The sequence below is a fragment of the Pleurodeles waltl genome, chromosome 11 (assembly GCF_031143425.1).
Source record: "Pleurodeles waltl isolate 20211129_DDA chromosome 11, aPleWal1.hap1.20221129, whole genome shotgun sequence".
Lineage (NCBI taxonomy): Eukaryota > Metazoa > Chordata > Amphibia > Caudata > Salamandridae > Pleurodeles > Pleurodeles waltl.
The window spans coordinates 407,489,889-407,513,142 of record NC_090450.1 but is presented as its reverse complement, the minus strand read 5'-3'; the positions used below and the strand labels follow the sequence as shown (position 1 = coordinate 407,513,142).

Sequence of the window (23,254 nt, the reverse complement as noted above, 5' to 3'; positions counted from 1 at the left end):
ATCATGAAGGAGGCAGGTATTGACGCCTCAACTTTTGGTGCACATTCAACAAGGGGAGCCAAGTCCTCTAAAGCATTCACGCTGGGTGCACCTCTAGAGGATATTTTGAGAACAGCATCAGATTCTGTTTTTAAAAGATGTTATTTTAAACCAACTCCACAGTTCGCCTCCATAGTGGTAAGTAAGCTTTGAACTAGCATAATTGAGCCTCCGGTGCTGTAATAGCCTGAAAAATTTCTGAGCAGACATAGGAAAATTTCAATTCTATTAAGGACACGGAGGTGAAGATTATCTCACCCTTACTGCCAGCGGAGTTGTGTTTCCCCTCCCTCTGTGACTTCAGTATTTGGATCAACATTGGAAATAATTAAAAATGTTTTCATTTGACTGTTTTATTGAATACCTACTTGCATAATGTGTTATGGTGGAATATACTAATTGGTGTATTCTATTGGATTGCATGTACTTGACTATTTAGGAATGGACTGGTGACATGTTTTTTCAATTTTAGAAACTGAGGAAAAATTTAAGATTAGGAAGATAATCTAGAGTAATTGTCACTCTTACGGCCTTCGCACAAAAAATAAATAAATAAATTTTAAAAAAGTGAAGACAAGATGGGAATGTCCTATTATGTTATAGGGTGGAGAAAACTGATTGGACTGTTTGGGTCAGATGTTATATGACCTTTGGAATAGATTTGTAGTTATTTTATTTTGCTGCTGTGAGTTTAAATAAAGAAAGAACTAGCATAATCCTCACCTCTCTTTCCTTAGTAGAATTGAAATTTTCCTTTACGTTTGTTAGGAATTTTTTCAATTTCTCCCATTTAAAAAAAAAAAAGACAATTTTTCAGTTGTAGATATAGCAGCGTCAACGGCCACTGGGAGCAAAAAGCCTGCTGCTTGTAAATGTACACTTTGAAATGGGAGAAAATTTCAAATGAAGGGTTAATCATTAAGGTAACTTTTCATTTTAATTTGCTCCCACTGAAAAGCATTCATAAATACCATTTTGTTCTCAGACTCCAATATGGAGTCAGAAGGGACTATTATTTTAGGGTTAAATGCTTCAGTTCTTCATTTTTGAGCCCCCACCTGGCCTTAAATTTGACTGTGAACAGCCCGTTATCAGGATTTGCTGTCTGCAGCATGAAGATAATAATGTAAACAAAGCCTTCCCTTAACTTCAAAAGAAAAATGTGACCTGTTATTTAAAAATGAACTCAAGTGGGGTCTAGAGCCCCTAGTGTGGTTCTGTAGGTAAAGGATGTGCTGCAGTGGGAGGGGTGGCAGAGGAACAACATATGTAGCTCTCTCATACCAACTACAGAGGTGCAGAGGACTTGTCTGCCTGAAGGGCAATGTTGGACTCTTCTAATGAACATGGAGACTCGGATGTGGACTCTGCCCCATAGAACCTGGGGACAGAATGATATACAGCGTATTATTGTTTGCCAAAAAAGCTATAAATAAGTTAAGGTCAGAGTTAGGTGTATATATGTTGTGATTATTGACTTAATGTGTGTAATGTACTTCACTCTGGCAACGTCCTGTTTGAATTTTTACGAGATATATGGCTGGTACCTACTTGTACTGTACACCACATTGGTTTTGTTTTTATGCACAAAATGCTAAACTAAAAGTTTAAAAAATTGAAATCAAGGAGAGCTACTCTGAAGGTGTCTGAGCTACTGGTAACTCACGATCGACTGGTTAGAGACACCTGAGCTACAGAATTCTCAGAAGTTTGCAAATATAATTAAGCTGGGATGCACAGACCTAGGAAGGGTGGAGTCAATCTCCATGCTTCAGTAAGAATGCCCCTCTGCAACATAGGTCTAAACTCAAAATTACCATAGGCTATAAATGAGATGGCAAAAATGTGTGTGGTGATATTTGGAGTGAACTGTATCGCCACCCAAACTGCTGGTCACAAATCACAAACTAAATTATCTGCTAGTTCCAATAAAATAGTTATGGCAGACCTAAATTGAAGCTACCCTGACTGCTAGGTGTGCAGGTTAACTAACCCTAGTTAGTAACTATTGAGGTTCCTTTGTAATTTAATTTAAATTACACTTTACAATATGATTTGTTGCTGTGATTACTATAAAATATATTTCCACTTATCCCCAAAGCCTCTTTTTCCCTGTTTGAGGTTTTCATTTAAGTCACTAGATTGTTAAAACCTCGAATGGTAGTTTAAAAAAAACAACAAAAAAAACGCTATTTTAATTAACTTTTTTAGAGAAAGAGAATATTTTTAAGACAGAAGCCGTCTCTAACTTAATATTTCTTGTCCAGATAACGAGGAAACAGCTGTAATATTAATAACTCATGAATACATTTAGCCCACTGATGTCAAGCAGTGGGCGAAAGGTGATCAATATGGTTGCAACACCTTAGAATCCAGAGCAAAGAATCATAACAGTTGTTTGCCTTCTTGCTTGTCCACACCATATCTCAACCATTCCTAACGCACACTGTTTCAGTCAAACAGGGATCTAGAACAAAGACTTTCATATCATTTCACACAGTACAACAGGATAAAAAGGAATGCCAATACAGCATTATAGCTTGCCATTGCAGGCTATATTGACCATTAAAGTCCCACTCTAGCGTTAAAGGGTCAAGCCGAAGGCAAGGACTTTTAACAAAGGAGCGGGCTTTTAATGGCCAGTATAGCCTGCTACGGCAGGCTATAAGAAGATTCCACCCCTAGAGGGCAGAATGTTCTAATTAGTAAAACAAAGGATTCACTGAGCCCAAAGGGGTTGAAATCCCCTCGGGGTCTGTGAGACCTTTGTTCACAGCAACAGCAAACATTAGAATGTTGATGCTCCAGGCTTCTACCAGCCATCAGAATCCCGGAGCACTTGACTGTTTTCAATGACGCACTCAACATTCCAATGTTCTAATAAAAGTTTGCGGTCTCGACCTAACTTTTTAAGATTCTAAATACAGAAATGGTTGCATACTTTCTTACCTGGCTTCCAGTAACAGTGGTGTGGATGCCCACTTGGTGGTGAGAGAAGTGGTCACAGCTTTGGAGTCTGCCATTACAGAAGAGACATACAAACTGATACCAATAAATAGAGCAAGACAATCCATCTTCTTGCACATAGCTGAAAGAGAAAAAAAAAACAAATCTGCTAGTAATCTGATTTGACGATCATGCATTCCTCTTTTAGACGGTAAGGTCTAGACTGAAAGTTAAGTTAAAAGAAGAGATGCATTGGAATGTTCAGTAACACAGTAGATACAAAGTATCAACCTGCCTTGTATTTTGTGGCAGTTTTCATTTTATCTTTAATATATAAAACAAACATTGTATTCACAAACAGGCCTGCAGTACACACCACCCCAAAACCCATGGCACAGAAACATGGGGGAACGAAGGCATGACAGTACTGCCAAGTAAATAAGATGAGAGATACACTCTTAAAGGACTTGCAGATGTGTTGTTGAACTTAAAACTTGCTTACTCTAATTTACTTCTTTCATTATCTGATCAAATCTTAAGAAAAATAAGCGTGTGTTTACATGTACAAACCAGCGAATACATGCAGGGGCTACTTCAGCTACACAATAGGGAAAAACCACTATGCGCCACTTTATATGGAGTAAGCACATGAGAAGATCAAGCAATAAGACTGAAGACCCCGGATATTCTGAAATCGAACAACTGGAGACTACTTGAAAGCTAAGTAGCTTTTGATGTGTTTTCTGATCACAATATCTACAGCACATTAGGGTAAGATGTCATGGAGCTAAAATGTTTTAATCTTGGGTTAATCCTTTGGGTCCATGGGATGTTAACTTGGCCAGGATTGCTAAACTGTAACATTGAGACTGGTTCGGGTTGGTGAATAAGGCACTGTAGATATGGAGCATCTTCTTCACAGACTGTGTGTTACATTAAACAACCACTCAGACCTTAACGATTGAAAATGCAGTGATTACAGAAGAGGATCAATGTAGTACATAGTAATGGTGTTTTAGATAAGGAGTGCTGAATTGAAACGTGATACCTTGGTTTCTTAACAGTGCTCCATTCTGTATCATTTTAGTTGCTAAAACCAATAAAAAGATTTATTTTTAAAAAGTCACCGAAAGATGAAATGAAGAGGACTGGCAGTGCTGTAATAATGTAAAATAAAATATGCCTACAAGGAACAAGGAAACATAGGTTTTACAAGATGGGTCACAGGAATGGAGAAAAAAAAAAAGGAGATAGCCTCATCATTGCAAGAAAACACTGATGTTGATACATTTGCCCCAGTGTAATGATGTGTCATATGTCCACATAGTAGTTGGGTGTGTCATATTCTTACCCGTATCGCACTGTGTAGGAGGCTGGCCTGGTTTGTACTGGGTACCTAAGGTACTTTACACCTTATACCAGGTCCAATTATCCCTTAGTAGTGAAATCTAGTCAGTGTCTAGAAGCCAGGCTGTCTAGAGGTAGCTGTAGGCAGAGCAGCCAAGGCTGAACTAGGAGACATGCAAAGCTCTTGCAATACCACTGTAGTCACACAGTACTCACACACTTGAAAGACAATACTCTGTGTTACCCAAAATAAAAGTACTTTATTTTAGTGACACAAAGCCAAAAATACTTTGGAGGCTATACTCCCTTAGGAGGTAAGTAAATTAAACAATATATACACTAGTAACCAAAAACAGGAAAACAGGTAAGTAAATTGTCAGAAAATAGTGCAAACACTGGAAATCACAATAGGTTGCAATGTGCCTAGAGGGAACACAAACCATATACTAAAATAGTGGAATGTGAAATTCGGTTTCCCACCTAGGCAAGTGTAGTGTGTAGAGGGGCGCTGGGAGTGTAAGAACACACCAAAAGGTAAGTAAAATACCCCATCCCAGAGCCCAGGAAAGCAGGAGTAAAACACGGCAAGTTTCCTAAAACACACTAGAAGTCATGGTAGAAGACAGCGCAAGAATCAGAAGAAACTGCAAGACATTAACAATGGATTCCTGAACCTGAAGACCTGTGGAAGAAGGGGACCAAGTCCAAGAGGCACTGAAGATTCCAGGGAGAACAGGAGCCCCTGCTAACCGGGATGAAGGTGCAGAAGAAGAACCACCAGTGAGAAGACAAAGTCGGTATTGCACCAAAGAAGATAGATGCGGACCTGGTTGGTGCCTAAGATGTCCCACGCCAGATGGATGAATGCAGTCTGGTTTTCGTAACTGGATTCTGCAAAAAAGCCTTGGTAAACACCAAGCTGATGGTTCGTTGAAAATGGCGCTACCTGGGCCCAGGAAGGACCAGATTGACTCTACCCAGGAGGGGGAGACAAAGGGGGCTCTCAGCAACTCAGAGAGCCCTCAGAAGACCAGGCAGCGCACACAGGAATCCCACAGCATGGGGAAAAAGAAGGTGCAAATGGAGGCCCATTCTGCACGACACAAAGGATTCCCACGCCGCCTGAGAAACACTCAGGAAGTTGTACGTCGCAGGATTGAGTGATGGGGGACTAAGCTGTGCTGTGCACAAAAAACATCTTGGAAGGTTGCACACATGCCTGCAAGTCACGCGCTGCATGAGGGTACTGTCTTGCATGGGGAGGTAAGCTCTTACCTCCACCAAAATTGGACAGCTGGACGTTGGGACTGTCGGGGTCACTTTAGTCCACCACCTGTGTCGCTGGCTTCACACCTGTCATCGGGAAAGGGGACACAAGCCACCGGTTGTCACTGCGGAGAGGTGCCTGCTGAAGCAGGGAAGTGACTGTCACTCTACAGGAGATTCCTTCGGTTCTTCTGGTGCAGGATGAAGCCTAGCAGTACTCGGAGCGTGCACAACCTGGAAACTGTTGCAGATGATGGCAGGAGCTAGAGTTACAAGGTTGCAGAAGTCGTCTTTGCTTCTTTGTTGCAGTTTTGCAGAATTCCTGGAGCAATCAGAGGTCAATCCGTCGGTAGAAGATGAAGTAAAGGATGCAAAAGATTCCTGCTAGATTCTTGCAATCTGAATAAACACCCAAAGGAGAGACCCTAAATAGCCCTGAGAGGGGGGGATTGGTCACCTATCCAGGTAAGCACCTATCAAGAGGGGTATCGGACGTCACCTGCTGGCACTGGCCACTCAGATGCTCCCAGAGTTCCCTGACCATCCTGAAAGCAAGATAGCAGAACCCAGGGACACTCTAGAGGAGCTCTTGGGGTACCACCCCTGGGATGGTGATGGACAGGGGACTGGGGGTCCCTGAACCAGTGTAGACTGTATTATGCAAGGAGAGCACGATCTGTGCCCTTCAAAGCATTTCCAGAGGCTCTGGGAGGATACCCCTCCCATTTTTGTAACACCCATTTCCAAAGGGAGAGGGTGTAACACCCCTCTCCTAAAGGAAATGCATTGTTCTGCCTTCCTGGATTGAGCTGCTCAAGCCCAAGGAGGGCAGAAGCCTGTCTGTGAGGTGGCAGCACCTCGGGCTACAGTGCAAATCTCAGAAGGCTGGTATGGCAGTAGTGGGGGTCCACAGTGGAGCCCCAAGGGTGCATGGAATTGTAAAACCAATACTGGAATCAGTATTGGGGTACAATACCCAGCTATTAGACACCTTACATGGCCATACTGGGAGTTACCATTGTGAAGCTATACATAGGTATTGACCTATGTGCAGTGCACACTTAAAATGGCGTCCCCACACTCACAAAGTCCGGGAAAATGGGCCTGAACCGACGAGGGGGGCACCTCTGCTAGTGCAGGGGAGCCCTCACACACAGGTACTTTGCACCCAGCCTTCAGGGTCTGAAGGCCTAACATATAGGTGACTTATAAGGGACCTGGTGCAGTGAAAATGGCTGTGAAATAGTGCATGCACTAGTCCACTCAGGCTGCAATAGCAGTCCGGAAGAAGAAGTATTTGTATGGTCTCCTTATGGGTGGCAAAAGAAATGCTGCTGCCCATTATGATTCCCTGGAAACCCAATGCCCTGGGTACCTAGGTACCATATACTAGGGACTTATAAGGGGAGTCCAGTATGCCAATTTGGAGTGAAATACTAGGTCACCAGTATATAAGGACAAATTTGGAACCAGAGAGAGCATAACCACTGGAGTTCTGGTTAGCAGGACTCAAGTAACACAGTTAAGCACAGAGACAAAAACAGTGAAACAGACTGACAAGTAGGCCACAAACCATAAGCACTGGGGTCCTGACTAGCAGGATCCCAGTGACACAGTCAAAACACACTGACAAACATGGGGGTAACCATGCTAGAAAGAGGCCACTTTCTCACACATTGGAACATGCATTTAAAAATAAATATTCCACCTGGACTAGAGTTTCCCAAGTCAGAGGACACTCACTATGAAACAAGCACGTTAAAAGTTGAGATGGTTTGATCCATGCATTACGCCACAAGTACTTCTAGTTCAATTATTACCTGCCCTCCCTGCAGTGCTCTAGAGGGAAACAATTAAAAAGTGTTCATCCAGCGGACGCATAGAAAAGATAATGCCCTCTAGATGCTCGCATTTATAGTCAAATAAGGGAACCGAGGCATAAAAAGACAATTAATACTTTCCGACGATCAACCCCTCCGTTATCGTAGGAAAAAAGAGACACAAGCCAGATGACCCTGTTCCGGGGTGTAAAACAGTGTCCCAATTACAAAGTTGGTGCACTTGTAAAATGGTATGCAAGGAACATAGAGACAGGAAGCAATTAGACACTACGGCAACTTCCAGTTTTGAACTAGTCACCCAAACTCCCTGCTGTTAGCCACCGCATCTGGTACAAACACATTTTACATGTACTGAACGCCACCAAACAAATTCAGCGGGAAAAGGTGGACACATACGATGGCTACTGTCAGCAACTAAGGCTACTTCCGGCTTTAACTGGGTAAACCAAACTCCCCGGTTCTGTTCTTTTCTTTTCTCCACCCCTCATCTGATACTGGCCAAGTGCTTTTCATAGGCAGACCGGGGACATTAAAACGCAGCGGGGGAACTGACCTCCAATCAGACTGCCCCTAAGGGACGAGAGTACTCACCAGAACAGAGCCGATCCCGCGTACAAGCGCGATCACTGTCTTCTTCTCAGGTTTCTCGCTCGGGCCCAGCACCGGTATTATCAGGCATGCAAGCAGATTCAGTCGCCCAATAAGACTCAACCTCTCAGTGAATACCTCTTGGGTCCAGCCCACATGCAGAAGACAGCAGGGACATGCAACAAACACGTGCAACCCTTTGGAGCCTCATAGCCAATGGAAATTGGAAATGCTCTCATCTAGCTCTCCGTAAAGCACAGTACAAGCGTCAGAGCATGGCGGTCCAGTGGGATACTGACAAGTGCGCTCTCAGCCAATCCATGGCAGCGCTTTACATAACCAATCCAAGGTGACCTCACTTTCCCTTCCCGGATACGATGCGTGTATCTACTTAAGCGATTCGTTGTGATTGTGAGTTAAAAGCTCATTATAGTAGTAAGGGCTGAGTTTAGAAATATTGCATTTCAAGCATATAATTGGGCAGGTTATTTTTTTCATTATGCTACTATACAGCCTCATTTTATCAAAACGAATGTGTTCTTGGACAAATTGCTACAGCAACATCTTTTTTTATGCCTTCTAAAACTCTGTTTTTATCGGGAAAGGGGAGTATTCATTGGCATCGGTTTTTACTTAAAACTGCAGAGGGACTGGAGTGAGAGCACTCCCCGGGCGTGGAGGTCGCTCTGGAGCTGATGACTTTAAGTATAGTCAATACATTAGAATACCCGAGGGGGTAGTAATGTATCAATTCGCTTCCACTAGGGCATTACCAATCGATATTCTCATGTTATACTTGCGTTTCGCTTCAGATTATGCATTTCTTAGTAGGGGAATGACGTGATAATCACAGTACTATATTTGCTGGAGTTAAAGCAGGGCACAAGTCATTAAAAAAAAGTAGGACTAACCAAGTTAGACAGCATGCAAGTGACATCGCGGTGCGTGACATCACACATGGCATCATAGGAAGTGATCACAACCCATGACTTTACAAGAAGTGACATCACAGGAAAAGCCATCAGATCTTAAGGCCTCACACATGTTTAGCAGGTCTATCATGAGTACATTTTAGAGCATTAAGAGTATACAAACACTTGATTTAGGCAGAAAGACTCACACTTTTGTAAGCTACATATAAAACAATGTGTCTTTTTGTCAGCATAAAGATTCCTTTACCCAACGATTGAACAAGCTGTGCCACCAGCATACTACAACAGGCATAATATTCCATATGTGTGAGAAAGTAGCCTCTTTCTAGCCTTGTTACCCCCACTTTTGGCCTGTGTGTGAGTGTATGTCAGGGTGTTTTCACTGTCTCACTGGTACCCTGCTAGCCAGGGCCCAGTGCTCATAGTGAAAACCCTATGTTTTCAGTATGTTTGTTATGTGTCACTGGGACCCTACTAGTCAGGACCCCAGTGCTCATAAGTTTGTGGCCTATATGTATGTGTTCCCTGTGTAGTGCCTAACTGTCTCACTGAGGCTCTGCTAACCAGAACCTCAGTGGTTATGCTCTCTCATTTCTTTCAAATTGTCACTAACAGGCTAGTGACCAATTTTACCAATTTACATTGGCTTACTGGAACACCCTTATAATTCCCTAGTATATGGTACTGAGGTACCCAGGGTATTGGGGTTCCAGGAGATCCCTATGGGCTGCAGCATTTCTTTTGCCACCCATAGGGAGCTCTGACAATTCTTACACATGCCTGCCACTGCAGCCTGAGTGAAATAACGTCCACGTTATTTCACAGCCATTTTACACTGCACTTAAGTAACGTATAAGTCACCTATATGTCTAACCTTTACCTGGTAAAGGTTAGGTGCAAAGTTACTTAGTGTGAGGGCACCCTGGCACTAGCCAAGGTGCCCCCACATTGTTCAGGGCCAATTCCCGGACTTTGTGAGTGCGGGGACACCATTACACGCGTGCACTACATATAGGTCACTACCTATATGTAGCTTCACAATGGTAACTCCGAATATGGCCATGTAACATGTCTATGATCATGGAATTGCCCCCTCTATGCCATCCTGGCATAGTTGGCACAATCCCATGATCCCAGTGGTCTGTAGCACAGACCCTGGTACTGCCAAACTGCCTTTCCTGGGGTTTCACTGCAGCTGCTGCTGCTGCCAACCCCTCAGACAGGCATCTGCCCTCCTGGGGTCCAGCCAGGCCTGGCCCAGGATGGCAGAACAAAGAACTTCCTCTGAGAGAGGGTGTTACACCCTCTCCCTTTGGAAAATGGTGTGAAGGCAGGGGAGGAGTAGCCTCCCCCAGCCTCTGGAAATGCTTTCTTGGGCACAGATGTGCCCAATTCTGCATAAGCCAGTCTACACCGGTTCAGGGGACCCCTTAGCCCTGCTCTGGCGCGAAACTGGACAAAGGAAAGGGGAGTGACCACTCCCCTGACCTGCACCTCCCCTGGGAGGTGTCCAGAGCTCCTCCAATGTGCTCCAGACCTCTGCCATCTTGGAAACAGAGGTGCTGCTGGCACACTGGACTGCTCTGAGTGGCCAGTGCCACCAGGTGACGTCAGAGACTCCTTCTGATAGGCTCCTTCAGGTGTTGCTAGGCTAAACTCTCTCCTAGGTAGCCAAACCCTCTTTTCTGGCTATTTAGGGTCTCTGTCTCTGGGGAAACTTTAGATAACGAATGCAAGAGCTCATCCGAGTTCCTCTGCATCTCTCTCTTCACCTTCTGCCAAGGAATCGACTGCTGACCGCACTGGAAGCCTGCAAAACTGCAACATAGTAGCAAAGACGACTACTGCAACTCTGTAACGCTGATCCTGCCGCCTTCTCGACTGTTTTCCTGGTGGTGCATGCTGTGGGGGTAGTCTGCCTCCTCTCTGCACTAGAAGCTCCGAAGAAATCTCCTGTGGGTCGACGGAATCTTCCCCCTGCAACCGCAGGCACCAAAAAGCTGCATTACCGGTCCCTTGGGTCTCCTCTCAGCACGACGAGCGAGGCCCCTCGAATCCAGCAACTCTGTCCAAGTGACTCCCACAGTCCAGTGACTCTTCAGTCCAAGTTTGGTGGAGGTAAGTCCTTGCCTCACCTCGCTAGACTGCATTGCTGGGAACCGCGACTTTTGCAGCTACTCCGGCCCCTGTGCACTTCCGGCGGAAATCCTTTGTGCACAGCCAAGCCTGGGTCCACGGCACTCTAACCTGCATTGCACGACTTTCTAAGTTGGTCTCCGGCGACGTGGGACTCCTTTGTGTAACTTCGGGTGAGCACCATTTCATGCATCCTCGTAGTGCCTGTTTCTGGCACTTCTCCGGGTGCTACCTGCTGCTAAGAGGGCTCCTTGTCTTGCTCGACGTCCCCTCTACCTCCTGGTCCAATTTGCGACTTCCTGGTCCCTCCTGGGCCACAGCAGCATCCAAAAACACTAACCGCACGATTTGCAGCTAGCAAGGCTTGTTGGCGTTCTTTCGGCGGGAAAACACTTCTGCACGACTCTCCATGGCGAGAGGGATCCATCCACCAAAGGGGAAGTCTCTAGCCCTTTTCGTTCCTGCAGAAACCTCAGCTTCTTCTGTCCAGTAGAAGCTTCTTTGCACCCACAGCTGGCATTTCCTGGGCATCTGCCCATCTCCGACTTGCTTGTGACTTTTGGACTTGGTCCCCTTGTTCCACAGGTACCCTAGATTGGAAATCCATCGTTGTTGCATTGTTGGTTTGTGTCTTTCCTGCATTATTCCTCTATCACGACTTCTTTGTCCTTGGGGGAACTTTAGTGCACTTTGCACTCACTTTTCAGGGTCTTGGGGTGGTCTATTTTTCTAACCCTCACTATTTTCTAATAGTCCCAGCGACCCTCTACAAGGTCACATAGGTTTGGGGTCCATTCGTGGTTCGCATTCCACTTTTGGAGTATATGGTTTGTGTTGCCCCTATCCCTATGTGTCCCCATTGCATCCTATTGTAACTATACATTGTTTGCACTGTTTTCTAAGACTATACTGCATATTTTTGGTATTGTGTATATATATCTTGTGTATATTTCCTATCCTCTCACTGAGGGTACACTCTGAGATACTTTGGCATATTGTCATAAAAATAAAGTACCTTTATTTTTAGTATAACTGTGTATTGTGTTTTCTTATGATATTGTGCATATGACACTAAGTGGTACTGTAGGAGCTTCACTCGTCTCCTAGTTCAGCCTAAGCTGCTCTGCTAAGCTACCATTATCTATCAGCCTATGCTGCTAGACACCCTATTCCCTAATAAGGGATAACTGGGCCTGGTGCAAGGTGCAAGTACCCCTTGGTACTCACTACAAGCCAGTCCAGCCTCCTACAATATGCAGCACAGTTCCATGTAGATGTGATTACTTTAGCTGCCTGCGCTCTCTAGCGTGAGAGCCTATAATATGCTTGTTAAGCTCTATCCACCACTTAATATGTCTATTGTGGGCACCTGCACTCATTTTAGTAAATCAGGCCTCCTTTGTCACCAACAACCATGACCCAAAGCAAGAAAGAAAGAGAGGGAAGAGAGGAGATAGAAAGATAGTAAAACAATTATGAAGGCAGAAAAGGGGATGAAAAAAGAACCTGCAAGAATAAGCAAGTGTAGAGGAGTGTGAGAAAAAAAGTTATGACAACTAGGGCATCCATCAATAGGACCCTAAGCAAAAGTTTGGGGCTCTACATTTATGCTTTTACAAATTACACCATGCCCCCAAATGTCACCTCCACATTAAACAGCAGACATATATATACTGTACAGTTCTTACATTCACCAGCACAACCTGACAGCTCACCCTGCAACCAATACCACCAGAATATCCACACAAAGAATGGACCATAAATTGTCAAAGTAAGAGGTATCAGCTTTACATCAAAATTAGTGTAAACTACCCATTATCCAGGGATGAAAAGGAAATCGTGATATAGGTAACTGACAATGAAAAAAACATGGGCCATTCCAGTCACAACTAGCTCTTTCAAGAAAATATTGGCTTTCAGAATTACATATTACTAGTTTGCATAGAAAAACTACCCAAGTTGGAAGACGTAGGAACAGCAAGAGACACCACAAACTATGGCCAGTAATCAGCATCTACACTAAACTATGCTCAATAATAAGAACTTTACATATCCTAGACATGTTACACAGCCAACATGGTCAACTGGAGACAGCCTGCTTGAACTACTTGCGTACAGTGACATTGACCTGTGGGGTCGCCTATTCACTGTAATCTCATCCTGAAGGAGCCAGCCCTAATTAAGCACACATGATCTTTCATTTCATACATAGCATAACTTTGAATTACATCAGTCTCCCAGACCAAAAAAGCATCATAACATCAAAGCTACCCTATGTTATTGTGTTATAAAACAGTACATTGCAAACGGTGTACATCACTAAAGGAAGTAGATGTGATAAGGGCAAAAAACAAGACCAACCATACCACTGGATGGGAAATAGCATGGCAAAATATAACACAGCCATATACAGCGCTCTTGAATTTCCAGAGCTACAAAAAAGCAACTTGTCTTCCTTTCAAGGAAAACAGCTCTTCAACATTTGTTGATTGGACCCAATAAAAAAGCACACCATTTTAAACTTGGCTTTCATGTGGCTTCTGCCTGCTAATCACACTAACCTTAGCCACCAGGAATTAAAGACACAACATTAACCTTTGATGTGAAATAGAAGAAATAAAGATATGTCCATTAAGTGGCTGTTGCCCTGTGCATTACTCTAGCAATAAGTTTCCTTGTGCAATGCTATAACCCGAAGGAGCCATTTCCCTGTGTGTGCTATTATGAACCCTGTATGCTAGGAGGTAGGTTGTCACCCTGGAGCAGTGTGCAGTTGCAAAGGAGAAGCAAGCCATTACTATAGGAAAATACCATTTTTTGCATGGTGAGCTCCCACTTTTTGCCTGGTATTTGATGTGATTGCAACTGAAAGTGCACTGGGTTCCTGCTAACCAGGTCCCCAGTGCCAGGTCTCCTTCACAAAACTGCACAGGTGTTTCCCCAATTTGTAAAACCTTTAGCACACTCTGTAAGTCCCTAGTAAATGGTACCCCTGGTACCTAGAGGCTAGGGTACTAAAGAGGGCCCATAAGGGCTGCAGCACAAATTGTGTCACCCTAAGGGATCCCCCACCAAGCACATGGCAAGCTATCAATGCAAGCTGCGTGTCTTGCTGCAGATAAAAGTGAAAACATGGTATGGCACACAGCCTGTGTCCCATGTCCCCTAACACTGCATGCAATATATGTACGTCACCCCTCTAGCATGCCTTACAGCCCTAAGGCAGGGTGCATTATATTACATGTGAGGGCATATCTGCATGAGCAGATATGCCCCTAGTATGTCTTTGTCAATTATCAGACATAGTAAGTGACCAGGGAAGCTATTTTCAATACATGTGCTAGACACTGGTAGACACTGATAACTACAACTTCTTCAGCTACAGGATGGCTTCACTGAAGGTAGGGATGTTTGGTATCAAACATCTTGTATTGGTGAACCCATACTGATGCCAGTGTTGTTTTTACCAATGCATGCACCTAGATGGAACCTCAGAGGTGCCCTCTGAACGCCTACCAGCTACTAGTGTGTTGATTGACTGATCCTGACCAGTTCAGACACCTTGGCCACGTTTCTGACCCCCTAAGGTGAGAGCCAACACTCTCAGAGGCCAGAGACAAAAGCCTGCATTAGGCAGGGGTGTTGACACCTCCTCCAGGCATGATCGACATTCCAGGGACAAAAGCTTCAAAGGCCTAGCTGCTTTTGTAATGCAACCCAGGTCTCTCCAGATGGTGGAGATGACCAACCCCCCTGTCCGGACTCCACTTCTTGGCCGCAAGACAGGCGGGAAAATTAGTTAGATTAGGAGGTGTGCCCACATCATTTCAGTCCCACCCCTAAGGCAGACGAGCTGAAGTGGACACCACTTTTTAAATTCCCCAATCTTGTTTTGGATGTAAGTAGACCTCTAGGGCCAAGGTTATGCCCACTTCCCAACAGAAACAGTCATAGAGCGGGTGTAGTCTCCCTACTGGTGGGCAACCCGTTGGGTCTACCAGGCCCTCCCAGTAATGCCCCATAATTGAGTATTTAAGTGGCAGCCCTGAACCCAAGAACTCAGATCCCAACGACATAAGAAGCCAAAGGACACTAAAGAGTCGCACCAGCAGAAGAGGAGGAAAGAAGCAGCTGACCTGGTACCGACTCCACCGGTGTAGTGCTTTCCTCTTATTTAGTTTCTAAGCACTAACATAACACAACAGAAATGCACTTCTGAGGTCAAAGAAGACTTTTATTGTTATATGAATGACGAATTAGTAGCTTTCAAGTCCGCGTTAATCAAACAAAATATATCAGTTTGCAATATACACAGCAGGTTATATTTATAAGATATTGAATGCAAAGCAAAACAAATACTTCACCGTGTAGGAACTATTTACAGCTACATCTTTCTAAGGTCTGCAAGCTGATGACCCCTGTCAGCCGCGAGAAAGAGTGTCATCTACCCACACGGGATGCTGGCAGCTGGCGCCAAGCTCCAGCACGAGGTCCGGCAGATTCGAATCTGCCGGACCTCGTGCTGGAGCTTGGCGCAGGCTGCCAGCAATCCCGTGTGGGTAGATGAATCACTCTTTCTCGCGGCTGACAGGGGTCATCAGCTTGCAGACCTTAGAAAGATGTAGCTGTAAATAGTTCCTACACGGTGAAGTATTTGTTTTGCTTTGCATTCAATATCTTATAAATATAACCTGCTGTGTATATTGCAAACTGATATATTTTGTTTGATTAACGCGGACTTGAAAGCTACTAATTCGTCATTCATTCATAAACATTGTGGTTGGGGAAGAATAAAATAACAATAAAAGTCTTCTTTGACCTCACAAGTGCATTTATGTTAGTGCTTAGAAACTAAATAAGAGGAAAGCACTACAATTGGTACCTGGAGTCGTGGGGTCGGTCATTAAGAGGTGATTAAAGGGTTTGACGAGTTAGTAGATTTCTAAGTGCACACTTTAAAAGTGTAATTGTTTTTTTGTTGTTTGGAGAATTACAGAAATTGTTTTCTGTTTGGGGAATCACAGTAGCACGGCAGACCATGTCTGAGAATACATGTGTTGATGAACTGCCTGATGGTGCTAAGAAAAACTGTGAATTGTTTTCTGTTTGGGGAATTACAGAAGAAAATGCATGTGTAGCTAAAATGCCTGATGTTGTTATGAGAAATAATTCCCGTTGTATATATGTAGAAAACGTGTGTTTTGGAAGTAATGATGACAGAAAGGTCTGGATACCTTTATCTGCTTACAGAGAAATGCAGGAGAAATGTAGGAAGTTGGAACATGAAAATAGGAATTTAAGTGAGCAAATTAGCCAGGATACAATAATTCAAAATAAGACTGAAAGTTATAAAAGGGCTGTTTTTGAAGAATCTTTCTTGTCCCATTCCAGTAATGAGGGGGTTAAGACAGCTCCGAGCTGCACTGAGTTTCCGTGTGAGCCAGGGTTTTTGGCAGCCAAAATGCATTCCTTAACTGATAACACGGAGGAGAGAGACCAGAATGTGATTTACGAGTTACCGTTGCAAAATGCACAAGTAAAACGAAGGATTTTAGAGCAAGACACCCCGAGTTTCATTAGCTTGTTTGATTTTTGGAAAAAGAAAAGCCCTCATTTGAGTGAAATCCTAACACTTTTGTATATGGTCACTGTGAAAAATAATATGCAGCTGCGCGCGTGTGATTTGCAGACTTTAGGTTTCTGCGCAGTGCAAGAAGGAAATACTTATGTACATTTAAATCATGAACAAGGGAAGAAAATAGTGCCCCTAGCTAGAATCATACAATGGATCTGGTACTTGCAAGACAGGGCTAGAGTACCACAGATAAAAGAGTTACCAATGAAATTGTGTGCACCATTTGAATTCGTGTCCACCGAAGATAAAAAGCATGTTTGTTTTACTAATGATTCATTGACTGAAATGTTGCTTTCTGGCACAGTAGAAGGAACAGAGTTGTATAATGTGTGTCAGATTTTAAAGCAAGAGCTACATGAGATGTGTCATTTTTATGCTGATTTTTGGTTCTTTGATAATGTTTTAGCCACATGGCGTGTACCTAACTGGTTCAATTACCTTGCAGATGTTAATGAGAAAAATGCAGAGAGAGAAGTGTTCACCCAGAATTCTGCCTTAGTGGGGATGGCTATGTGGGTGCCCCAGAAATGTGAAAAGGCCACTTACAGGTGGGCAGAGATGAGAGAGATGCCCATTCCCCTAGATTTGATAAAAACTGTGCAGCATGCACAAAAGCAATCTGTCATGCAAGCAGTCACAGAGCAGTTGGGGAGAGGAAAGTTACCAGGACAGAAATGGCAAAGTGATCAGGTTTTAGGGAGAGTGATTGCTGCAAATTACCAAGGAAAAATGGAAATTATGCTGATACCTAGAAAAGAATCTGATTTATTCATACAAATTGGAGACAGAATGGCCCAAATTGGCGAAAATGCAGTGAATGGAGGTTTGGTAAAGAAGGAGTCTGCCCCAGCCCTTCTGACAGTGCAAGAAAAAGGAAGCTGTGGCGCAGCAGATAAAAACCTCAGTACTGATGTGTGGGCTGAAGCCCCAAGTGACCCTCCAGAACCTGCAGAAAATATAACAAAGGGCCCCAAAAACGTCCTGCTGATTATAAAACAGGGAAAGAAAGAGGAAGGGTGCAGTTTAAATGAAAAATGTTATTTGCAAGAAAAGTCATACTTGTTTCTTTTGCAGATCCGACCACGTTTCGCCACTGTCCCTGAGTGCGCTGTGTGGTCCCCCTTCCGGTGTGTGCGTGTGGGGTCGGGGAAGGGACCGAATCCCCAACCTGAACCTGGCTGAGTAAAGTGCCAGCACCATGGATCCACTTTGCGCAAACTGCGCCTTCAGTTCAAGTTCAACTTGTTTGCTGTGTTTTTTTTTTTTTCCCCTCTCGTATGGAACTCTGACTTTTGCTTACCTTCCAGAAAACCTTTCAGGTGGACCGTGCACCTTTACATGAGCAGAACTCATGCCACATCAAATTGCTAACACTGTTGAATTAGAGACTCATTCAGAAAAAAAAAAAAAAAAAAAAATTGCCCAGTCTTTTCTATGTAGATGTATCTGATGTGAAAGGTTATGAGATCAATGTGTTAATTCACTTCTATTGCTTTACAGGGATTGCTTTGATCATTGAAATTTGATTTGCTGATAATGTTTTTTTGTTTTTTTGAAATATGAGATATGTGAAACAAAAAATTCATTGGTCAAAGGGCGGAATGTCCTGCCATTTGATAAAGTTTGTTTTGACCAATGACTTTGTGTTTCACCACTGCGCATATTAGTTGCTCAATGTTCACCAGTAGCACATGGTATGTTTTGTTCAGTTGAGCCGCCTATTGGCTTTGACATGGCATTAGCCATTACTTTCTGTATTCAGTTTAGCCGTCTATGGGCTTTGACATTGCATTAGTCATTACATTCTGTATTGTGCCTTTTGGCTTTGACATGGCATTAGCCATTACTTTCTGTATTCAGTTGAGCCGCCTATGGGCTTTGACATTGCATTAGCCATTACATTCTGTATTCTGCCTATTTGCTTTGACATGCTGTATCCAGTCTAGATGCCTATTGGCTTTGACATGATATTATACATTGCATTTTATATTCAGCTCAGCTGCCTATTGGCTTTGACATGATATCATATATTACATTCAGCTCCGCTGCCTATTGACTTTGACATGATATCATATATTACATTTTGTATTCAGCTCCGCTGCCTATTGACTTTGACATGATATTATATATTGCATTTTGTATTCAGCTTAGATGCCTATTGGCTTTGACATGACACTAGACATTGCATTTGATATTTAGGTTAGCTGCCTATTGCCTTTAACATGACATTGCATTTGATATTTAGGTTAGCTGCCCATTGCCTTTAACGTGGAGTTCTGTATTTTTCCAAGCTGTGTTTTTGCACCAGAGAACCAAGATGTTTTGCTCTCACAGTAGACTAGACCTGATAAGAGAGAGTACATGGGCGTCGTTTCTCTTCCCTTGAGCTTGGGAACAGGAGTAGTCTTGGAGACCTGGCCAGTCTCCAAAAGGCTTGCTCAGTTTCCCAGGTCTGAGAGGAGGGGGCACACCTTTGTAACGAATGTAACAGGCTGCAGAGAGTCAGATTCGAATCTGCCGGACCTCGTGCTGGAGCTTGGCGCAGGCTGCCAGCAATCCCGTGTGGGTAGATGAATCACTCTTTCTCGCGGCTGACAGGGGTCATCAGCTTGCAGACCTTAGAAAGATGTAGCTGTAAATAGTTCCTACACGGTGAAGTATTTGTTTTGCTTTGCATTCAATATCTTATAAATATAACCTGCTGTGTATATTGCAAACTGATATATTTTGTTTGATTAACGCGGACTTGAAAGCTACTAATTCGTCATTCATTCATAAACATTGTGGTTGGGGAAGAATAAAATAACAATAAAAGTCTTCTTTGACCTCACAAGTGCATTTATGTTAGTGCTTAGAAACTAAATAAGAGGAAAGCACTACAACCGGTCTGTCTGCAACCCTTGACAGACTCTGCACCCAAAGATGGCTCATCCTGCAGCTGAGCCTCCGGAAACGCAGGAGGACTGTCTGCCTTCGAAAAAGACTCAAGACTCCTGTGAGCAGCGGACCTGCTCCCCAACAAACTCTAAAGAAAGGACGCTGTAGCCTCCGGAACTGTAAAGACCTGACACCTAAAGTCACTGAACCCTCCATCACCAACCCCAGTTGGAGTGGAGCTCCAGTGCCAACAAGGTTCCCAGGCTCCCCAGAGTCTTCGTCTATTGTGAATTCACCACTCCTGGACCCCTCCAAAGTTGCCTGCAGCCTTTACACTCAGGCCTCCCCTCCTGCAGCCTCTGCAGTGAGAGAAACCTGACACCTTAAGCAACCACTGCACTTATCACCTCTGGCCCGAGCTGAAGTGCTCCCGGACACTGAAACCTGACACCAAAGGACACCCCTCCATCTGTCGCCCATAGGCTTTGGAGAAGAGGACCAAAGGATTAACTACATTTCCAAGCACCCCATTTTTGTTTCCTACCTATTGGTTTTCTCCGACTGGCTTCCTAGACAGAGCCTGCAGCCTTTGCCCAATAAGACAAATCCCCATTGAAATACATTGTGAACCCAATGCCGTACTACACCTCTGCACCTGGCCACCCCAGTACTGCTCGGAGTGACCTGTTGGTGGGGTCCTGACCCTTGCCTAATACTTATCTTGAGATTCTGAAATTGGTCTCGTAAGACGTTGTAAAGTATGCTCGCTGAACTTGTTTTCCTCCCATAGGTTAACACTGAAAAACTCAAAAATTGCACTGTGTCCATTTTTGCAAGTGGAAAGTATTTAAGCTTAAAAATGTGCTTACCTTGTAAAAAAGTTCTTGGTTTCAAAATATATGTAAAAAGAAGTGTATTTTTCTAAATTGGTCTCAGATTTTCTCTTTGAGTGTGTGTCTCATTTATTGCCTCTGTGAGTACAACAAATGCTTAGCACTACCCCCTGATAAGCCTAATTGCTCACCCAAACTACCACAAAATAGAGCGTTAGTGCTATCTACTTTTGCCTCTTCAAACCAATTGGGGATCCACTGGACTCTATGTACCGTTTAGTTCTTTTTAATGCACCATATAGAGAGCCAGCGCCCAACAGTTACCCATGGAGGAAGAGCAACAATTCAACTTCCCAACAATCTAGGAGGACGTAGGACTTGCCTATGGATTCAACGAGTCTTACTGCCTAGGTGGAGGAGCGTGTCGACGCCTATTGTCTCTACCGTAGCATCCAGACTTTTACTCACCACTGGGTCTTAGACGTGTGCCAGGGCACTCCGAACCTCCACTCCAGCAAAAGCTGGTAAAACTGAATACTGGGCATCCAGGCCTAGGGTGCATCTTGCACTGACTGATAAGGTACAGTGTGGAGGAAATTTAACTTTCTCAAAGCCATCATGGAACTTTAACTCACTAGCAGGGCCTAGCTGGAAAGTCGCCTCACATAGATGGGGAATAAGCACTATCCTTTGACATGGAAGTGGGACTCAAGAGCTGGCCAAAGAAAAGCTAGTGTGCCTCTCTTAAACTCTTAGCTGCTGGGCCTTCCCCTGAGTGCTGAGCCCTTTTTTGGCCATTTGGGGTAGTTCGCGCTTAGGCCTTCATAACTTTTTGTCCACATAAGCTATCCATGCCAAATTTGCGTCCTTTTTTCCCCACATCATAGGGATTCTAAAGGTACCCAGAGTTTCTGGGTTCCTGTAGGAAGGTAGCCTCTTTCTAGCCTTGTTACCCCCACTTTTGGCCTGTTTGTGAGTGTATGTCAGGGTGTTTTTACTGTCTCACTGGTAGCCAAGGCCCAGTGCTCATAGTGAAAACCCTATGTTGTCAGTCTGTTTGATATGTGTCACTGGGATCTAGCTAGGACACCAGTGCTCATAGGTTTGTGGCCTGTATGTGTTCCCTGTGTGGTGCCTAACTGTATCACTGAGGCTCTGCTAACCAGAACCTCAGTGTTTATGCTCTCTCTTTGCTTTAAAATTGTCACTGCAGGCTAGTGACTAATTTTACCAATTCTCATTGGCACACTGGAACACCCTTATAATTCCTTTGTATATGGTACCTAGGTACCCAGGCTTTTGGGGTTCTAGGAGATCCCTATGGGCTGCAGCATTTCTTTTGCCACCGACAGGGAGCTCAGACAATTATTAAACAGGACTGCCACTGCAGCCTGAGTGAAATAACGTCCACGTTATTTCACAGCCATTTTTCACTGCACTTAAGTAACTTATAAGTCACCTATATGTCTAACCCTCACTTGGCGAAGGTTAGGTGCCAAGTTACTTAGTGTGTGGGCACCCTGGCACTAGCCAAAGTACCACCACATTGTTCAGGGCAAATTCTCCAGATTTTGTGAGTGCGGGGACACCATTACATGCGTGCACTACATATAGGTTACTACCTATATGTAGCGTCACAATGGTAACTCCGAACAAGGCTTGGTTGTGGTCTTTCTGCGTGGGAACACCTCTGCAACCTTCATCGCGACGTGGGACATCCATCCTCCAAAGGGGAAATTCCTAGTCCTCTTCTTTCTTGCAGAGGTGTTCTTCCAATAGGTGGCAGCTTCCTTGCACCCTCAGCTGGCATTTCCTGGGCACCTGCCCAGTCTCGACACTGTCGCGACTATTGGACTTGGTCCCCTTGTCTTACAGGTACTCGGGTCCGGAAATCCACTGTTGTTGCATTGCTGGTGTTTGTTCTTCCTGCAGAATCCCCCTATCACGACTTCTGTGCTCTCTGGGGGAAGTAGGTGCACTGTACATCTACCTTTCAGGGTCTTGGGGTGGGCTATTTTTCTAACCCTCACTGTTTTCATACAGTCCCAGCGACCCCCTACAATCTCACATAGGTTTAGGGTCCATTCGTGGTTCGCATTCCACTTTTGGAGTATATGGTTTGTGTTGCCCCTATACCTATGTGCTCCTATTGCAATCTACTGTAACTTTACACTGCTTGCATTACTTCCTTTTGCTATTACCTGCATAATTTTGGTTTGTGTACATATATCTTGTGTATATAATTTATCCTCATACTGAGGGTACTTCCTGAGATACTTTTGGCATATTGTCATAAAAATAAAGTACCTTTATTTTTAGTACTTCTGTGTATTGTGTTTTCTTATGATATTGTGCATATGACACCAGTGGTATAGTAGGAGCTTTACATGTCTCCTAGTTCAGCCTAAGCTGCTTTGCCATAGCTACCTTCTATCAGCCTAAGCTGCTAGAAACACCTCTACATTGGTTGTGCAGCGGTGGGATAAGTACTTGTAACTACTTACCACTTTGTCATTGTGTACTTTTCATAAGTGAATAATATACAAAACAAGTTCAGTGTATGTACACCTAACCAAAAAGTTTGGCTTTTCTTCTCTCAAACTTTTTACAAAGTTCTGAGAAGTTTCTCTAAACTTCTAAAAGTTTCTGAAAGTTAGAAAAAGTTTTTTTTCTCTGTTCTTTAAAAATTTCTGAAACTTTTTCTTTCTTCTCACTGTCTCTAAACCTTCTTCTATCATGTCTGATTTAGAGTCTGCTTTTAAAATGGTCAATACTACCTATGACAATTTGAATTACAAGAACCTAAGGAGTCTC

General features: G+C 43.8%; 1 protein-coding gene and 1 long non-coding RNA gene across 6 annotated transcripts in view; one reads left to right on the top strand and one right to left on the bottom strand.

Annotated features, from left to right (window-relative positions):
- Positions 1–8,158, bottom strand: part of UGGT1 (UDP-glucose glycoprotein glucosyltransferase 1) — a 1,185,714-nt gene extending 1,177,556 nt beyond the window's left edge. For all 3 annotated transcript variants that reach the window (XM_069213734.1, XM_069213736.1, XM_069213735.1), the window contains exons 1-2: positions 8,031–8,158; positions 2,989–3,127 (exon numbers count right to left, since the gene is read on the bottom strand). In XM_069213734.1, the coding sequence (XP_069069835.1) occupies positions 2,989–3,125 (137 nt within the window). In that variant the 5' untranslated portion in view covers positions 3,126–3,127; positions 8,031–8,158. The remainder of the gene's footprint in view (positions 1–2,988; positions 3,128–8,030) is intronic.
- A 238-nt stretch (positions 8,159–8,396) lies between these two features.
- LOC138265736 (uncharacterized) lies at positions 8,397–19,563 on the top strand. Of its 3 annotated transcripts, XR_011199412.1 has the most exons (3): positions 15,598–15,740; positions 17,176–17,278; positions 17,805–19,563. It is a non-coding gene; the product is annotated as an uncharacterized lncRNA (long non-coding RNA). The 3 variants fall into 3 exon arrangements; XR_011199414.1 differs by lacking the exons at positions 15,598–15,740; positions 17,176–17,278 and adding an exon at positions 8,397–8,438; XR_011199413.1 differs by lacking the exon at positions 17,176–17,278.
- The last annotated feature ends 3,691 nt before the right edge of the window (positions 19,564–23,254 follow it).